At 38.2% G+C, this 18,051-nt stretch overlaps 2 protein-coding genes across 2 annotated transcripts; one reads left to right on the forward strand and one right to left on the reverse strand.

The window, feature by feature from the left end:
- The first annotated feature begins 4,458 nt into the window (after positions 1-4,458).
- On the forward strand, positions 4,459-7,168 carry LOC110680552 (LMBR1 domain-containing protein 2 homolog). Its single transcript, XM_021856343.1, is given in 2 exon segments — positions 4,459-5,285; positions 5,288-7,168. Coding segments are annotated over 2 exon segments (1,848 nt in total). The 5' UTR covers positions 4,459-4,579; the 3' UTR covers positions 6,430-7,168.
- Positions 7,169-14,296: 7,128 nt separating this feature from the next.
- Positions 14,297-17,086, reverse strand: LOC110680553 (V-type proton ATPase subunit B-like; the record flags this gene model as incomplete). The annotated part of the gene is given in 5 exon segments (XM_021856345.1): positions 14,297-15,778; positions 15,780-16,301; positions 16,303-16,629; positions 16,631-16,672; positions 16,736-17,086. Coding segments are annotated over 5 exon segments (1,425 nt in total), but the record flags the coding sequence as incomplete, so codon positions are not given.
- Between the last annotated feature and the right edge of the window lie 965 nt (positions 17,087-18,051).

Here is an 18,051-nt window from a genome sequence, read left to right on the forward strand (position 1 = left end):
TTCTGCTCAACATATCAACTCTATCTTTTGCAGTTACAAAGTTATTCATGAATTACTCTTTTTTCAAGGGGTAGTTTAGGCCTCTATAACTGGCTTCGGCGCAAAATGGCGCCCTAAACTACCATACTAAACTAAACTACCCCTTGAAAAAAGAGTAAATCATGAATAACTTTGTTACTTCAAAAGATAAACTTTTTTCGTCAAAGTTGCGCTTTAATATACCAAGAAAACTTCTCCGAACAAACTATATCGCTAAAATCAACGGTTTTGGGCGCTATTCAAAAGCGCATGAAAATCGAGAAAATAAAACACAGTACACCATAGGAGTAAACCGCTGGCGTAAAGGTCACGAACAAACTTTCCAGCCGTTTAATTCTGGAGGCTTAGAATTTGATTTTCTCGTCGCCAAACTGTGACGTCTCGAATAATATTCAAATTAAGTTTTGCTTCTGGTTTATTGGACGTTCACTTAATAACTATTTTTCTGCCCTTTTAGCAGCACTTACTACGATCGGTGTTTTGATCGGTAGCAACCGTAGTCAGGTAGTAACCACGGTATCCACGAATACTGTTTGCAGTGATGACAATACACTACTAAATTAATTATATGTAATTTATTCATTAATTTGATGTAAGCAAAAAAAAAACAAAACTTTCGATCAGATCTAGTAAAAATTGAACATTGCTATTGGAGACGCGAGATCACCTCTGCATATCAATACTATCCACAGGGAGGAGTTTTGTTAGTGGAAGGGTTCAAAAGCTACATGGTCAAAATTCACCTTGGTTAGTGATGCAATTCATGTAGCCATGTAGCCTAAATCATGACAATCTTATTTTTTTATAAAACGAGAATCAGGGCTCATGTCGACACTTCTAGTGACGAACCATCTATAGGGTCTTTAACCCTGTAATACCCAACCCCGTCTTTTAGACGGGTTACACTTTGGAATTTGTGTATTTTTTCGTGGCTCGGAAATCAAAATGATTTTATTTTTGGCTTTAAACCTTGACCCATATGCCGTGTTTATGAGAAAAGTTTTTTATGACTTTTGAAAACTTTTTGTATTATTAAAAAATGTTTGAAAAATTGTATTCTTATATAACCTACAAATGCGTGGGGATTCATTTAACGTGTAATATAAAAAATCGTACCTTTTATATGTTTCTACTATCAAACTATCATAGAAGAACAGTTTGGTGGTATACACATAATTTCAAACCTGTTTTCCGTTAATTACACGGAAAACAAAAAATATTTCCAGAAAAATATTAAAATTTATTTTTTTCAAAAAATACCGTAAGAGCTTGAATTTTTATTATTGCCAAAAATCAGTAACTAGAAGAGGCTTCAAGAAAAAATGAAAAAGGATAGGGATGTTCAAAAATAAAAACCAAAAATCATAGATTTGGGAATAGAAATAAGTCATTGCCCAAAACGTGTTTAGAACGATTTTAGATAACTAAAAATGATATTTAGATGGAAAATAAAAATTTGGGTGTTAGAGGTTAACGATTAAATAAATGTAACATTGTCACGATACGAGCCAGTACGAGCACAAAACAAGCTCACCAGTTGGTAATCCATCCTCGATTAAAGTTATAATCTAGGCATCAACACGCAATAGTAAGGATAGAAAAACGCGCTGATAAAGCGGCGAAAAGCAAATTATTAGCTTATTAGGCTTGGGCTTTCGCAGCAATCGGTTCAATGAAATAATAAAAAAAATCATTGGATAAAATGACTAAACAAAAGAAAACTTTTTCAGTAGCTTTAAATACACTGCGGGGCAAGAAGTACACCCTTTTAAATTACATATTTTAACTATCATTGATCATAGGTATTCTGCATCAAGCTACACATTTCAAATTTTATGAATACAAGTCAACAGATGTATAGGGTAGAAGTACCAATTATGGCTATAGCACCAATTATGGCAATAGTGGAAACAAAAAGAGATTTTTCTTATTGTTTCACTAGAATATAACGGTTTATATTCATAGGAATGATAAACCTATTTGTTTTTGATGGTAACTAAACCTTGATAAGAACATTCGTGCAATAAGCTTCGAAAAATGAACATTTGAAAATATTGCCTCACACATATGTCATCTTCTTAGCAGTTTGCTAAAGGACACCACTTACGAACTGTATGTTTTCATCCGGAAAAACTGCTTCAACCGAATAATGTATGGTGCCTTGTGAGAACAAATGAATAAATTTAGCTGGTGAGCTATCATATCTACTGTTTTAAGCTGGAAATCGTGTTATTTCCACTATGTCGATAACTGGTACAAGAGTGTATGAGAGCCCAATTATGGCGATACTCTGGAGGCAGTTTGTTTACATTTTTTGATCTGTGAAATAAAGAAGTAAAGCTGTTTTACTGGTGACTTCCACGACGGGAAGGTTCGGTAAGGCATTATCTTCATGTTTTGTACTCAATTGCTAAGATTTTTCAATCACACGTTCGAAAATGTTTGCTAGCGGAAGATGCTAATTTCATGGTAGAGGGGGGTTTTCAGTGACACTCGATTTTGAATTTTCCCTCTTTTTTCCTTCAAATTAGGCGCTGAAAAGGTAATTTGAGTTTATTAATGCTGTTTTGCATCATAAATTACGTTTTCACTACATTTCGACTCCTTTTCGAAAATTAATTTGCTCCCATGAAACCCATTGCAATAAATTGATTTAACATGTATTTAACACAAAACTTTTGGAAAATTTTATGAGCAATCACTTCATTACATATTAACGTTGTATTATTATTCGCTCTGGATGACGTTTGAGTTCATTTCGTGAAAATATTCGATAGTCCATAATTGGGACACTTTTATGTCGAATGCTAGGAACTCTATTGCCATAATTGGTACAAAGACAACGCTTTTTTAAAACCATTTTTTAGAAGCTTAAAGTCAATTTAGTACTAAAACTGTTTAATTTAACTGCTTTGCAAGGCTTCAAACTAGTAATTAACACCAACAAGTCATGCTTACGTTTTAGGAACGCGGTTAAAACTTGATTTTTATCTGTACTGTTGACATATTGCATCCATAATTGGTACACCTACCCTAAAGCGAAAAGCAAACAAGCCCAACTTTCCGCTTTTCAGCACACCACTGCAAAAAATGTGGGGAAATTCACAGCAATGCGAATGCCATCTGTTGTAAAATATAGGCAATCTCGTTATCAAACTGCTTTCTTCGTTCATATTTCCCCAATTAGTTCATCTAGTCAACGCCACAATAGACGCAGAATTGTTTCCCTCGAGATGAAAAAAAACTATTGTGACCTTCATACCCAAATCAGCTAAAACCAAACGGAACCGAAGGACTATCGACCAATAAGAGTACTCCCTGCAATTTAAAATATCCTCGGATCTTTTCTTGGCAACAGAGTTAAGTGGTTAAAGTTGGAGACACTCTGTCGATCACCAACTAACCGATGGCACACCGCAGGGATTTTGCAGCTCCTTTTTTCACTCTACATTCTATAACATGTTCTCAGTGCGAGTATCATCTGTACGGCGATAAGCTTCAGAACTGACCCCGTCGAACTGGATGATAAAATTGGTAAAATCCACACCAACCTTTCGGCAATCCAACGCTGGGCAACTATTAATAGTTTGTCTCCATATTCCCAAGAAGACGCAGGCCATCGTGAAGGTACAGTCATTGACCAGTCCTACATAGTATTCTGTAACGAGGTAATCGTACGACTGATAGTGTCAAAAATCTCGGCCTTTACAAGGACAATAACTTAACTTGGTGCCATCAGGTGAACGACGTCATCGCAAAAGTCTATGGTAAACTGCGAACGTTCCGGAGATTTGTCATCCCAGTAAGCGATTCGTCAGAAACTCCGCTTAGTCGGTAGTTGCACCGTTTTTCACCCTACGGAGATGTGATCTATTATCTCGGATTGAAAGCAGCCCCTAAGGGTCCGACTGTATCGATGTTCCAACACAACAATCCGTTTGTACATAGACTACGAGTCCGAGATACTACTTGCCGGTGTGAGGAATCGTGTGTTTGGTCGAGATCTTCCGGACAACTATATCTACCGAATCTGCTGCTAGATTCGAAAGAATATCTTCAAGAACTATCGCAATACATCCTGCAGAAAGGCCAAATGCAACGCAGCCGGTCGTTCGTCATACCACCCCATTCAACTCAACTGAGACGAAGTGTATTAGTACATAAAGTTAGCTCTGGAACAACCTTCCCCTGAAGACGCAGATGAAGCCCACAGTGCATAGTTTTAGACAATCTCTCTATCCAATGTAACAAACATTACTTTAAGACACCAATGCAATTTGCTACAATTGTTCAAATTTTCCTAAAGCTAAAAATTTGTTTCTCCTCTACCTCACATAAGCAAAACATGTAAAATGTGTATTTTTTAATAACCTTTTAAACTATACCAAACGGTTTTGTTACCTATTTATAGCACTTCACTCACTTCAATGTTTTCGTCCCTTTTCAGACCGTTTATCGTAACTGCATTCTGGAGCACAATGAAACATCCAAAAATATACCACCCGGCAGCGCCAATAGTTCGTGCCAGCGTCCCTGGGGAATGGTCGAAGAGGAGGTCTTTCCGAATCTATGGCGAATAATTTACTGGTCTTCGCAGTTTCTCACCTGGTTGATAATGCCCCTGATGCAGTCCTACCTGAAGGCCGGGGATTTTACCATCAAAGGCAAACTCAAGTCCGCTCTGGTGGACAATGCCATATACTACGGCTCGTACCTGTTTATCTGCGGAATTTTGCTGATTTATTTGGCGCTGCAGCCTGGAATCTCTTTGGATTGGCAAAAACTGAAAGCCATTGCGTCGTCAGCTTCAAACACATGGGGTTTGTTCCTTTTAGTGCTGCTGCTTGGCTATGCACTGGTTGAGGTCCCTCGAGGACTATGGAATAACTCAAAACCAGGGTTTACCTTGCAATACGCTTATTTCAAGTTGTCGAAGTTAAGTTCTGAAAAGGCAGAAGCTGAAGAGCACGTGGATGACGTGCTGGAAAGTTTGCAGTCGGCTAGCCGAGCTGTTCCTTCAAGGCACGAACTCCGACCAGCATTGGAAACCATCATCCGAAAGGTACCGACCGAGTTGATGGAACGTGCTCGTCGAATCAGCCGAGATGATGGATCTCCTGTTGCTGTTCCATCGGAAAAAGCCTTGGTAAGGCTGCATCGTCAGGTGATCAAGTCCCTGCAGACGCTCCAGAGAACGGAAGCCCTTTGGAATGTACAGGTGAACAAGGTCCTTCATTTGGAGGATGTCGCAAGAATGCCGTTTCATTGGACCATCGTTTCAAAACTGAATTCCCGAAACATCGAGCAGGATTTGCACGCGCTACGTACAGTCCTACCCTGGAGTGGTACTGGGAATGTGTCGTTAAGGCTCCTTTCCTGAAAGCACTCGCCGTGATCACCGCTTTCCTGTCGTTTGTTGTCGTGTGGAGCGAACTGACGTTCTTCAACCGTGAACCCGTTCTTTCAATTTTTGCGAATGTCTTGGAGATAGCGAAACGAAACTACGATTTTGTGACCATTGAAATTTTCTCCATGATGACCTTGTGCTATCTTTGCTATTGCGCCTATTCAACGGTTTTCCGGATCAAGTTCTTAAACTTGTACTATCTGGCTGCTCATCATCAAACGAACGAGTACAGTTTGATATTCAGTGGAATGTTACTCTGTCGATTGACGCCGCCGATGTGTTTGAACTTCCTCGGTATGATTCACATGGACTCCCACATCATCAAGCAACGCATCCTGGAGACGCACTATACTCAGATAATGGGTCATATGGATGTGTTGGGAATCATCTCCGATGGGTTCAACATCTACTTCCCAATGGTAATGTTGGCCTTTTGTCTGGCCACATGGTTTTCTTTGGGAAGCCGAGCCCTGAATGCCCTGGGATTCCAACAGTTTATGCTGAACGAAACAATTGCTACGGAGTTGGTGCAGGAAGGCAAGGATTTGATTGTACGTGAGAAACGCAAACGCCAGAGAGCGGAAGATGCGATTGCGCGACGCCGTGATAACATTTTGAGCAATCTCGGAAGGGATTCCGCCGGGGGAAGTAACGGAAACAATGGCAATGGTAACGGTGGAGGAGTAGGCAATATTCTGTCAAAGTATAAATCACGAAACCTAGACTCGGTGGCCAATTCAGTTGGACCGAATGACGATCTGGTGCGGCATGGTGATCATTTGGATTACAGTACGAATGGAAGCCGAGGAGGGGATTTTTCACGTTCGCTGTCGGACGAAATCAACGAAAGATTCGGTGTGAGTACGAATGTTACGGTGGGTTTCAAGGGATATAACGACTTTGGAGAAGACGACGATGGTCGAGGAGGAAGAGGTAGCAGTAGTGGCGGAGGAGCTCCCCGAGGATTCTTCGACGATGTGTAGGCAGCGAAGTATTATAGAAGAGTGCATTTTACGTAGATTTACGTTTGCGGTGATACTAAGTTTAATTCGTTATCGGTTATAACTTTTCGTTTATGATGTATAGATAATATATGAATATTTAACAGCAAAAAGTTAATCGCTAGAAAACCTTTGGTATCATTCCAGAAATTGCTTGAACATTGTGAGCTGATTAGAGAAATACTAACATAAAGCACCGATAGCACTGATAATATAAACAAAATTGGTTTTATATAATTACAAACGTTATAAGATATTATGTACAAGGAGAACCGGCAAACACATAGCGAAGACTTTCAATTTCAATGGCTTACACGTAGCATACAACCAGCAGTAATTGATTAGTTTTGTCAAGTTGCAAGGTTTAACAAAATAGGTTGACTGGGGCAAAACTTAGCAACATTGGGCTGTATCTTCTACCCTCCGTAACTAACAGTTGCCACTAAAATGTATAGCTGTCACAAAAGAAACTCAAGACACAAGAACTACTACAATAATGATTGGCATAAAATATGTATCAATAAATGTATTCTATGCACTACTCCTTAACTTAGCACTTACACACACAAATATAAACCCTTATTAAACACCGCTGTGAAACAAAAACCCTTCTTAGGTTGTAAGCTGAACGTGTAGTCCTTATTATCCCCAATATGGAAGTACTATACCCAACTAGTGAATGGCAAACAAAATAAAGTGCTAACAGAAAAAAAAACTTGAATTCGCCTGTGAGTTCAATAATCCGAAATTTCAAATGTTCATGAGATTTGTGTTTTTCTTTCCTAGCATTTCTAGTAATTTAGGCTAAATTAGTCTAAAGTGTTCGCTGTAGTATTGATCTGAAGTTCAATGCAGCGCACTATTTTCGACAAAATGTTAAACGCATAGTAACAAGGGCAGAAGTAAATTATGACAACCGAATTCAATTTTATGCTAAAGCTAGAGGCACAAGATATAGAGCGAATTTTGTTTCCGTTTGCAGCTTATGGGACCTAAGCTGGTTACGTAATCCGTAGGTTATCCTACCGTTATCCCTATCTGCAACCATGTTCTTCGTTTTGGTAAATACAATCATCAGATGCACGAAGTTCTGCTTGACTGCTCTGCGATCGATACCTGCATGCAAACCCACTTTTACAATTACATAGTGAAACATTTTCGAGGTAATCGAATGTAAACAAAATTCTGTTTTCAGATCCTGAAGTACACTCATACTAGCAAACCCTATTTAGGTTTTGAAAGATTAGTTCAAAATTTGGAATTAACGCAGAAAATTAACAACGGCTCAAAACAATAAATTATTCTTGTTGCAATCAATCAACTTTTTTAAATTTGTTGTAAATCAACAAATTGTGCTGAAACAGCAATGACTTTTATCAAAACAAAACAAAGGTATTGTTAGATTTACTGATAGCATTTTCAATTTGATTTGTTTGAAACAACAAAATAAAAGCTTTATTTCAAATTATAGATTTATTTGTTTCAGTCACTTTTATTGTTAATTAAAATGAGTGCGTAAGGCAAAGTGTGACCCGCCATTTTATTTCGCGCTGTAAACTGAAGATATTCATCCGACTTTTGGAAGTGTTTCATAAAAATTGAGGCAAATAGACGACAGACCCCTGACTCTCATAATAATAGAAGAATGTGATCAGTAGGTTTTGCAAAGAATATAGAACGTATAGAAAGTCCTGATAATTGACGGACTTTAAGGTAAAGATGCATCGAAGCCATACCTGCATCGAAGACCATAAAACTAGAGAATCTGACAGCCGTTCGCGCTGAATATTGGAATAATTGGTCAACACCAGCGATTGACCAGAAAGTTAAATTTTCAGCACAAACTAGATTTGTGCTCTTGAAAATGCCGGGTTTAGCTTCGATGCATCTATACCTTGAAAACAAATTTTCAAACGCTTCTAACTAGCCAAGCGGTACGTTACAGCTCCTGCAAGACGAGATACAATTTGATTTGCAGAAAATGGTAACGCCATAGAACAGAGAAAATTCTCACTTTTCAATATTTGACATCAAAGTCTATTCAAGGTGTCCATAAAAAGAAAAATTCGGTCATCATTTGAATAAGGGGCCTATTTTGTAAATCGAGCAGATTCATGTGACTTGTCTATAGGGAAATGGGGGTAAAATGAACACCCTAAGCAATTTTCATGTTTTCTTGCTTATGAAGCTGTCAGATACTTTTTAAATAGCTTAGAATTGAAGAAGGATGTTTATGCAATGTAACAAGTTCAAATATTGTGATCAAAGTATAATTTTATTAACATTATTATAATTTTGAAAATTTCTTTCCACAGAGTCAATGTTCTAAACATGTGGGTAAAATGAACATTTAACGGGGGGTAATATGAACATATACTTGAGGGTAAAATAAACATACAATGGGGGTAATATGAACATATACTGGGGGTAAAATGAACATGCAGGGGGGGTAAAAATGAACACCATTCAAATTTACGGGTTGCGGCATGTTTCTCGGCATCTGGTACATGATCAATCCATATCTCACAGATATTCCGGAATCGATGGAACGTTTAGCTGCGACCATTTGGATGGTGGTCCATATCTGCCTTTGTATTTTCTCCGGAAAACTCTCGGCATCTGAAATAAAATCCGGTAGTAATCGCCCTGCCATGGTGTTCATATTACCCCCATCTCGAGTGGTTCATTTTACCCCAAAAGAATCAACTTATTCAAATCATTTATTCTAAGAAATTAGAAGATAAAAGTACTTTAAATTTCCGTCTACTTATCATAAATACCTTAAAGATATGATGTGCTGCGCGGTTTCAATAGATTATCCATAATTTTAGTCATAAAAACCTTGAATTCCGCGAGTGAAAATATGAGAAAACGGGGAGGCGTACTTTGTTTTTGTTTACTTTTCCAGCTTTTGACAGTTCTCGATCGCGCTATAGTTGTCGAAATAGTTTCTTAGTCTGAGGATTAAGGATGGTACTAGGTTTTGCATAGATTTATAGCATAATTACCGTAAAACACAAACCTGTTCATTTTACCCCCCCTGTTCATTTTACCCACAGTTCCCCTATTCATTGTCGATCAAAGTAAGCATGCATATTTCAGATGTCACCCGTCGACTTCCATAGTGGTTTTCACGCCCGATGGTATGGGTGACCTAGTGTAGATGTAGTTGTGAACCTTAGAGGAAAACAATATGCACTCAGTCTCGAAAAACACCCAGAATCCGTGTATAAATTTTTCAAATTGGGTAATATTTCCATATGCATTTTGATGAGTCTGGAAAGCGTGTGCAAATTTCTTTGAGGTAAACAAAAACAAACTGTGTATGACGAGCGTATGCTAGTCTACGTGTGTTCAAATGTCACTAAGCTCTATGGACCAATGCACGAGTTCACTATTTGACGTTTGAGCGGTGCGGTGTTATTTATGCGACTAGGTAATTTGGCACCGCTCAAACGTCAAATTCGTGAACTCGTGCATTGGTCCATAGTAATCCAGTCACATAGAGTGATAACTGTCAAGAAACTCGAGTGACAGAGCTGAGTCGAGCAAATTTTTCGGTCGACAGTGACTCCAGTCGAGTCATTTTGATCGACTCGACTTATAAAATAGACCCCTAAATTATTGATTTTTTTAATTTTCCTTACATAGGGTGCCGGTACCAATGGTTGTAATGTACCAGTAGATTTGACTGTGGAATAAAACGTACATTTTTCCAATAAAAACGACATGCGTTATTTTTCATGGATAGATCGCCTCTAATTTAGTCGAGTTGCCGAATTTCAGCTTTTAATTCTATCAAAAAGTCATATAAATAATTAACACGCAGAGAAATACCAGCTATTCAAAACAATAAATAACTTTGTTGTTCTCAATAAACTTGTTGAATTTGTTGTAATACAAAAAATGCGTTGAAACAGCAATCATTTTTATCAGAATAAAGCAACAGTATTGTTGGATTTACTGAGTACATTTTTAACTAGATTTATTTTTGAAACAACAAAAGAAAAACTTTACGTCAAATGAAAGTTTATTTGTTTCAATTTACATCTTTATTGATTCTAATAATTATGCAAAAAAACTGTCTCGCCATTTTGTTGCTTAGTAGAACCGGTGAAAAAGCGAATGTTTCCGATACATTATATTAAATTGAAGTACATGGCGTTGTTAAAATGTTCGTGCGAGAAGTTCAGGTCATAGATTTTTGTATCAGTTTTGGATTAAGGAAAACCAGAATCAAATTTATTTCTGGTGAGTATTAACCATCTTTTTTAAAATTTTAATTCCACTAATGCATTCTCCAGTATTGCAGTCAACTCTTACACGAGCCGGTTATTTCATCCCGTCACTTTGTCGCGAAGCGGATAAAGAACATTCTCCAGTTAAATGGATTTTGGTGCATGTTCCAATACTTCTACTTTCACAAAATAAATGAAAAGTAGACATTTCGTTTTCGTTGTTTATTGTTTAATTCCTAAAAAAAAAATAATAATAAAGGGACTGGGACCAACAAAACAGTGTTTTTATTTCAAAAAAACAGTGTAATTTAATTTAAAAAATGGAAGGTTTTATTTCAATGCAAAAATTTGTTGTTTCAAAAGAAAAAATAGTTGAAACAAAAAAATATTTTGTTGTATCCCGTTTAACGCAGCTGTCAATTTCAACAATTTTTATTTTTGAAATAAATTAGGAGTTGTTATTGAAACAATAAAAGTCAATTATAAGCCAGCAAATAATACAGATATATTGTTGTAATGATACAGAATATATTTGATATTAAAATTGTTTTCTCTGCGTGTAAGTTAACGCAAAAAATTTGCTCCTTTGCACCAGTAGTTGCCGTCGTGTTCCAGTAGTGGATCAACGGGTGGAAGCAGTTTTTAAAATGAATGTATAAAAATGAAGGAAAGTACCAGAGATGATCTTTATGCTTCATTCGAAAGATATAAGTTGCTGTTCCGAGGGAAAAATGTTAAATCTATGTAAAAATCAACTATTTTGTATAAAATTGCTTGTATCATTCCGGAACGTCTACTACTGGAGCAGTAGCGCAACTACTGGAACACGTGTACCAATAGTGGCTCAAGTGATTTTATGCTCAAAAATTATTATATTTTTATATTTTTACCATAGAGGTTGACGCCAAAAGATCTCTGTTAAGGCTTTTCGTTATTATGTTATGATTTTTTATAGCTTAGGTAGTACACTAATGGCACCGGCACCCATAATATTTTTCTTACAGTTGAGTTTATTTTGTTATTTTTCGGTCAATATTCGGCCCAATAACGGATTTTATTATTCGGCAGAACGAATATCCGGCAAAATTAAAAAAATCGAGATATTCGGCCCGATTATTCGGTACATCTCTACTGAAGAACTCGAAGTGTAAAAAAAAACTGTGGAGAAAATCATTGAATTGTTCAATAAAACTCAAGTTTCAGAATAATCGAAACCAAAATGAAGCTTTATTGGTAAGTTTTGGCTATTCTTTAGTAGAATTTAGATTCTCATCAGCCTATTTTCGTGATTGTAGGAACACGATTGAAACGCTGCGGATTCATGCACGGCCACCTATAAACAACTCATGGAAGGGATAAGCCATCATAAGAAATAACAGCCAAGCCAAGTACGTAAAATGTTTTATGTATGATAAATACAAATATACAAATAAGGTACCGTAAAGTACCCATATTTCGCGCGCGCTCCTAACTTCGCTCATTGAGATTTTAAACATATTTTGCGAAATAAATTTTAGTTGGTTAGTATTTTGAATAATTCTACTTCAGCCAAGGTTGCATAACATGGCATTTATGTAGTCCAATAGGTATCGACAAATATGAATAAAATGGCCGTGAGCGAAATTAGGAAGCGTGCGCGAAATATGGTAGCATCACGGTATTCAAAGTTGTAACCGTTTTCTTTATTTCAAAATAAGAGCGAAAGGCGGGGGATAATGGGAGAGGATGGGGTTGGTATGGTGAGGTGGAGTAGGTCTGGGATCAATAAAACCCTTTTTTATTTCAAATAAAAACAGTTAAAGCATTGGTCCCAGCTGTCAAATTCAACAATTATTATTTTTAAACTGAACAACTAGTAATTATTAAAACAATGAAAGGCTATTATAAGCCGGCAAATAATACAGAAAAATGGTTGTAATGATAAAGAATATTTTTGATATTAAAAATGTTTTCTCTGCGTGAGGAAATCACGCAAAAAGTTTCCATAATATTTTCAGCACTTTTATCGACTTTTTCTTAAGGTGGCCAAACTGCCCCACTTTCCCCTAGACACATGCTGAAATACAAGTCCGTTGAAAATATGTTGAGCTATTATAAGAAATTTTAGTGCTTCTGCAGAGTACTATTACAGCGTCCAGATCTTGTTCGTTCATAGTTTATTTATTTATTTATTTCATGTCATCAATCAGAAGTAGACCATATTGTTACAATTTACACTTATATTATATAGTTTGAAAACGTTATTTTCTTAATCTAGTTCAAATTTTGATATGACATAAATTTTTGTTTTAGTTCCGATTTCGTCATAGTAAAGTCAATGGTTTTGCAATGTTTATTGTAAACAGACATTATTTGATTTAAAGGCTCAAATTTGGCATAATTTGTGCGGTGATGGTTTGTATAAAAAATACTACGACTTCGCAGTTGTCTTGAAGGAGCATAACGATTTAATTTTGATAAAAGTGTCATCGAGTCAATACGACGCGAAACTATATCGTTTACGAACGAGACCATTGCAAATTCGCGACGTTTCTTCAATGTTTGAATATTAATGAGCATGCATCGTGCTTCATAAGATGGTAGAGGTAATCTTGTCCAACCTAATTTTCGAAGTGCGAACAACAGAAATTGTTTTGAACTGATTCTATACGATTTTCATGGGTTGATGAAAATGGTGACCAAACTATGCTACAGTATTCTAAATTGAAATTGAACATAGATCATACTTTCACTAACTGTTCAAAGAAAACGATATTCATATCGAATGGGGAAAGTGATACTGTTCTACGCTTATCCATCTTCAAAATCCGCTAAGTTTTTGTCCGCTTTTATTAGTTTTTTTTGTTTCTTTCTCTTTCATCATTTTTAGTGTTGTATACACGTGAATAATTTTACTTTTTCTTCAACAGCTAATAATATATGTATCGTAATATATTTTCTCCACCATTTCGCTTCTAAATTTTGCACAGAGTGTGTAGATGATGCATAGTCTAGATCGGCCTCCAATCGATTGCCCAGTGTCTGATTCTAGTTTTCCACTCGCGTTGGCGAATTATGTAGTGGGATTTTAGTTACGGTTTCAATTGTTCGAAGTGGTCGAAGACCTGGTTAAAGTAAAACTCTCAGCTAAAATAGTTTTGTGACGTCGCGTAACGGTTATTTTCTTCTATCCCGATTATTTTATGTGGTTCATTTTGTTTTCTAGACCTTAGCAGCTTACAAACTAATTATTGTACAGAAGTGCTTCCTTCCAGAGGAGACAGTCCGCATTCAACGTTCATTTCCGTTTGAATCCATTCCTGACGAATGCATTCCGAGGTCAAATTGGGTTGAAGTCTCCTTCCTTTCCGAATTTCAGTTCACATCGAACTGTTATTTTAGCAGATGGTCGGCTAACGTGGTGATAATCAAAGGGGATTGTTCAAAGTTAAACTGATGGAGCGAGCTGTTGGTGCTCAACCCGGAAAGGATCGATTCCACCTTTCCAAATACTTAGAAAGCAACGCCTAAGATGAATCCGTTCGAAAATTTAGTCAATGGAGCACAGCACTCCAGCTGTCGAGAAGCAGTTCTTCGATTTTAAGATCATGCAAAAAGGAAACGCTCATAACTTAACGACTAATTGTATATAGCTTAAACACCTAGCACGATAGAAATGTATCAACAAAATTAAATTTATAGCACGAACGAATCAAATAGGGGAATCTGGAGGGGAAATACGCAGTATAATGTTATCCCTGCTAGTACATCTAGAAGTACCTCTTCCTCGATTACATATTTGACTACTTATGCTGATTTTACATAGTTATTTTTAAAATTTTCGAAAATATAAACTGTTGATTATTTTACCTAATAAGCAGAGTACCATAAAAATTAAGGTTCGCTTTTCCACGATCGGTGCAATCTTCCAGAATATCCGTGCAGCGCTTGAAGCGCCCGAAAGCTCATCGAATGGAGTCCAACCAACCCCCACGGACCCTTTGGCTTTTAGAGGAAGATGTTGGGGCGAGTCCGCGTGCGACTTCGGAACGTGGACTAAGAAAATTGGATGCTGATAATTTTCTCTGGAATCAATTTCAACCGGTCGTCGATGCCGTTTCAATCTTCTCTTCTTTTGTTGCGTTTTTATCTCTGGTGGTAAAGTTTGCACACATTTTCTTCTTGGATGGATTTTGTATGTTGTTGTTGTATTGTTCCTTGTTGGATCTTAAACTGTCGATTGAAAGTCGATTCGGTTCCGGCGCGATTGGAGGATCGATTCGGAGATTTTCGTAGGCACTTTTTCGGTTTGGCTCGGCGGAAAATTGCCCGAAGGAAAGCAAAACGTAAATGGGAAAACCTATTCTCAGAAATAACAATTTCGGCTACCTTTTAATTCTGGGTCGTTTTTCTCGAGGTGTTTGATAGAATTGATTTTTTGAAACATTGTAAGTAGATTATCGATTTTTCGTATTAGGAATGCTTAATTTGCACAGCGATTCAACAGGATGTTCGTTACTCGAAATGACATTTGCTGTATCGACACACACACATTTAGATTCGAATATTGATAAAAAGACAAACATTATCCCTTGAATGTCTTCTCGTTTCCCTACGACATTGATAAGTTGAATCTATCGCTTGTGATTGGTAATAAGTTGTAGATGGACGCAATGAAAACTGTAAAAAAATGATTGTTACAAAGGGGAGGAAGAATTTCTTCATTACATTATATAACAATACTTTTTCCGGCTCATGGGTGTATGGCAAATCAACCAAAATCTAACGAAAGATTTATAAACAATTTTGAAAATTTGGGATAAACTTGAGAAAATGCCCCCTGCTAGAAGGGACAGCAACATGCAAATGATATAAGGAAAATAACAAACGAAAAAACATAATTCAAGCGTGGCCCAAAAGAAACACACCGCTTAGTGGCGCGAGTCTCGTGGGTAGAATTCGGCCAAAATGGAGGCCGGGATACGCTTGAGCATTTCCTTGGGGAAGATACGCAGCAGCTGCCAGCCAATGTCCAGCGATTCGAAAACCGTGCGGTTCTCGTAGTTACCCTGCGAGATGAAGTTCTTCTCGAACTTGGTCAAGAACTCCAGGTTACAGCAGATCGTCCGGAGTGAGGGCTTCCTCACCGACGACAGCCTTCATGGCCTGTACGTCCTTACCGATGGCGTAACAAGCGTACAACTGGTTGGACACATCGGAGTGATCCTTACGGGTCATGCCCTCACCGATGGCAGACTTCATCAGACGAGACAGCGATGGCAACACGTTCACTGGTGGATAGATCTGTCTGTTGTGCAGCTGACGATCGACGTAGATCTGTCCTTCGGTAATATAACCAGTCAAATCGGGAATTGGATGGGTAATATCGTCGTTAGGCATAGTCAAAATGGGGATCTGGGTAATCGATCCGTTACGACCTTCGACACGTCCGGCACGTTCGTAGATGGTGGCCAAATCGGTGTACATGTAACCTGGGAAACCACGACGTCCAGGCACTTCTTCACGGGCAGCCGACACCTCACGCAAGGCTTCAGCATACGAGGACATATCGGTCAAGATGACCAACACGTGCTTCTCGCACTGGTAGGCCAAGAACTCAGCCGCCGTCAGCGCCAGAACGCGGAGTGATGATACGTTCGATGGTCGGATCGTTGGCCAAGTTCAAGAACAGACACACGTTCTCCATAGAACCGTTCTCTTCGAAATCCTGCTTGAAGAAACGGGCAGTTTCCATGTTGACACCCATAGCGGCGAACACGATGGCAAAGTTGTCCTCGTGCTCGTCCAACACCGACTTGCCGGTGTGCTTGACCAGACCGGCCTGACGACAAATCTGGGCAGCGATTTCATTGTGAGGCAAACCGGCAGCCGAGAAAATCGGAATCTTCTGACCACGAGCAATGGAGTTCATCACATCGATAGCCGAGATACCGGTTTGGATCATTTTCTTCGGGATAGATACGGGACCATGGGTTAATGGGTTGACCCTAGAGTTGTAAAACGAAACCATAAGAATCACGTTATCACTGGATGCCACCCCACCATCTTACCTGAATATCCAAGAAGTCCTCGGCCAGAATTGGCGGGCCCTTGTCGATGGGCTTGCCGGAGCCGTTGAACACACGACCCAACATGTCCTCGGACACGGGGGTACGCAGAATGTCGCCGGTGAACTCGCACACCGTGTTCTTGGCGTCGATACCCGAGGTACCCTCGAACACCTGGACGACGGCCTTGGAACCGCTGACTTCCAGCACCTGACCGGAGCGGACGGTGCCATCGTTCAGCCGGAGCTGTACAATTTCCGCAAACTTGGGGAACTTGACCTCGTCCAAGATAACCAGCGGACCGTTCACACCGGACACGGTCTTGTAGGCTGTGGAAGAGAGGCAAATGAGAATTGAAGGTTAAAAGGGTAATGAATAGTGTAAATAGGATGATCTAATGAACGATTTCTATTGGATTTGTTCACTTCTTTATGTTTTTATTTCACTAATACCGTGGACGTACCATATTTGACGCGGTTAAGAAAATTCTAAATTCAAACATTTGTCAAATCGTCAAAATTTGTCCGATTTTGTTGAAATTTGAACCTATGCTAGCTCAACTATTTGAGAATTAAGGAAAAATCAGTAAAATAATATCAAACGTTTTTTTCTTCATGTTTGATTGACTTTTTGTGGAGCACATTAGGTTCCTTAATTGACGCATCAATTCTTCAATGTGCCTAATTTGACGCACGATGTTCCTTATTTGACGCACTAAAAAATAATTGCTAAAGTTAAAATATACAAGAGTTTCAGTATTCAATAGTTCAATTAAATTGAAAAAAGCGCTTTAGAGTGGACATAAAAGTTAGAACCTTTGGAAAATGTTTTGAATGACGTCTCCAGTAGAATTTATGCTATGCGTTTAGTTAAAGTGTAGAAAATAAAACCGACGATTGAGTTCAATCCATAGTCAAGCATTATTGTTTAGTTTAATGTATTTTTCGTCGTGATATCAAAACAAGGGAAAAGTTTGAAAAGTACGTTGCGCTGGAACGGGGAAGGTAGTTGCTAAAATAAGTACAAATTGGTCGAAAACTAAAACGAAAACAACCGGTTCCAAAATGGCCGTTTGAGAATCTTCGTTACTTATAACACGTGAACTACGTCTACATGTCCCATGTTCTATGTAACCCTTATGGACCGCGGGACAAATATGCGTAGAACCAACGGCAGTATGGGCCTCGAAATAGATCGAGAACCATATATGGGGTCATACATTAAGTACGTCATGTTATTAGGGGGAAAGGAGGTGTTCTGCAAGATGTAACGAATCATACAAGTTTTTTTAATCCATATAAAAAGTGTGACGTGTGCGG

The sequence above is a fragment of the Aedes aegypti genome, unplaced genomic scaffold (assembly GCF_002204515.2).
Source record: "Aedes aegypti strain LVP_AGWG unplaced genomic scaffold, AaegL5.0 Primary Assembly AGWG_AaegL5_hic_scaff_1566_PBJ_arrow, whole genome shotgun sequence".
In the NCBI taxonomy this organism is placed as follows: Eukaryota; Metazoa; Arthropoda; class Insecta; order Diptera; family Culicidae; genus Aedes; species Aedes aegypti.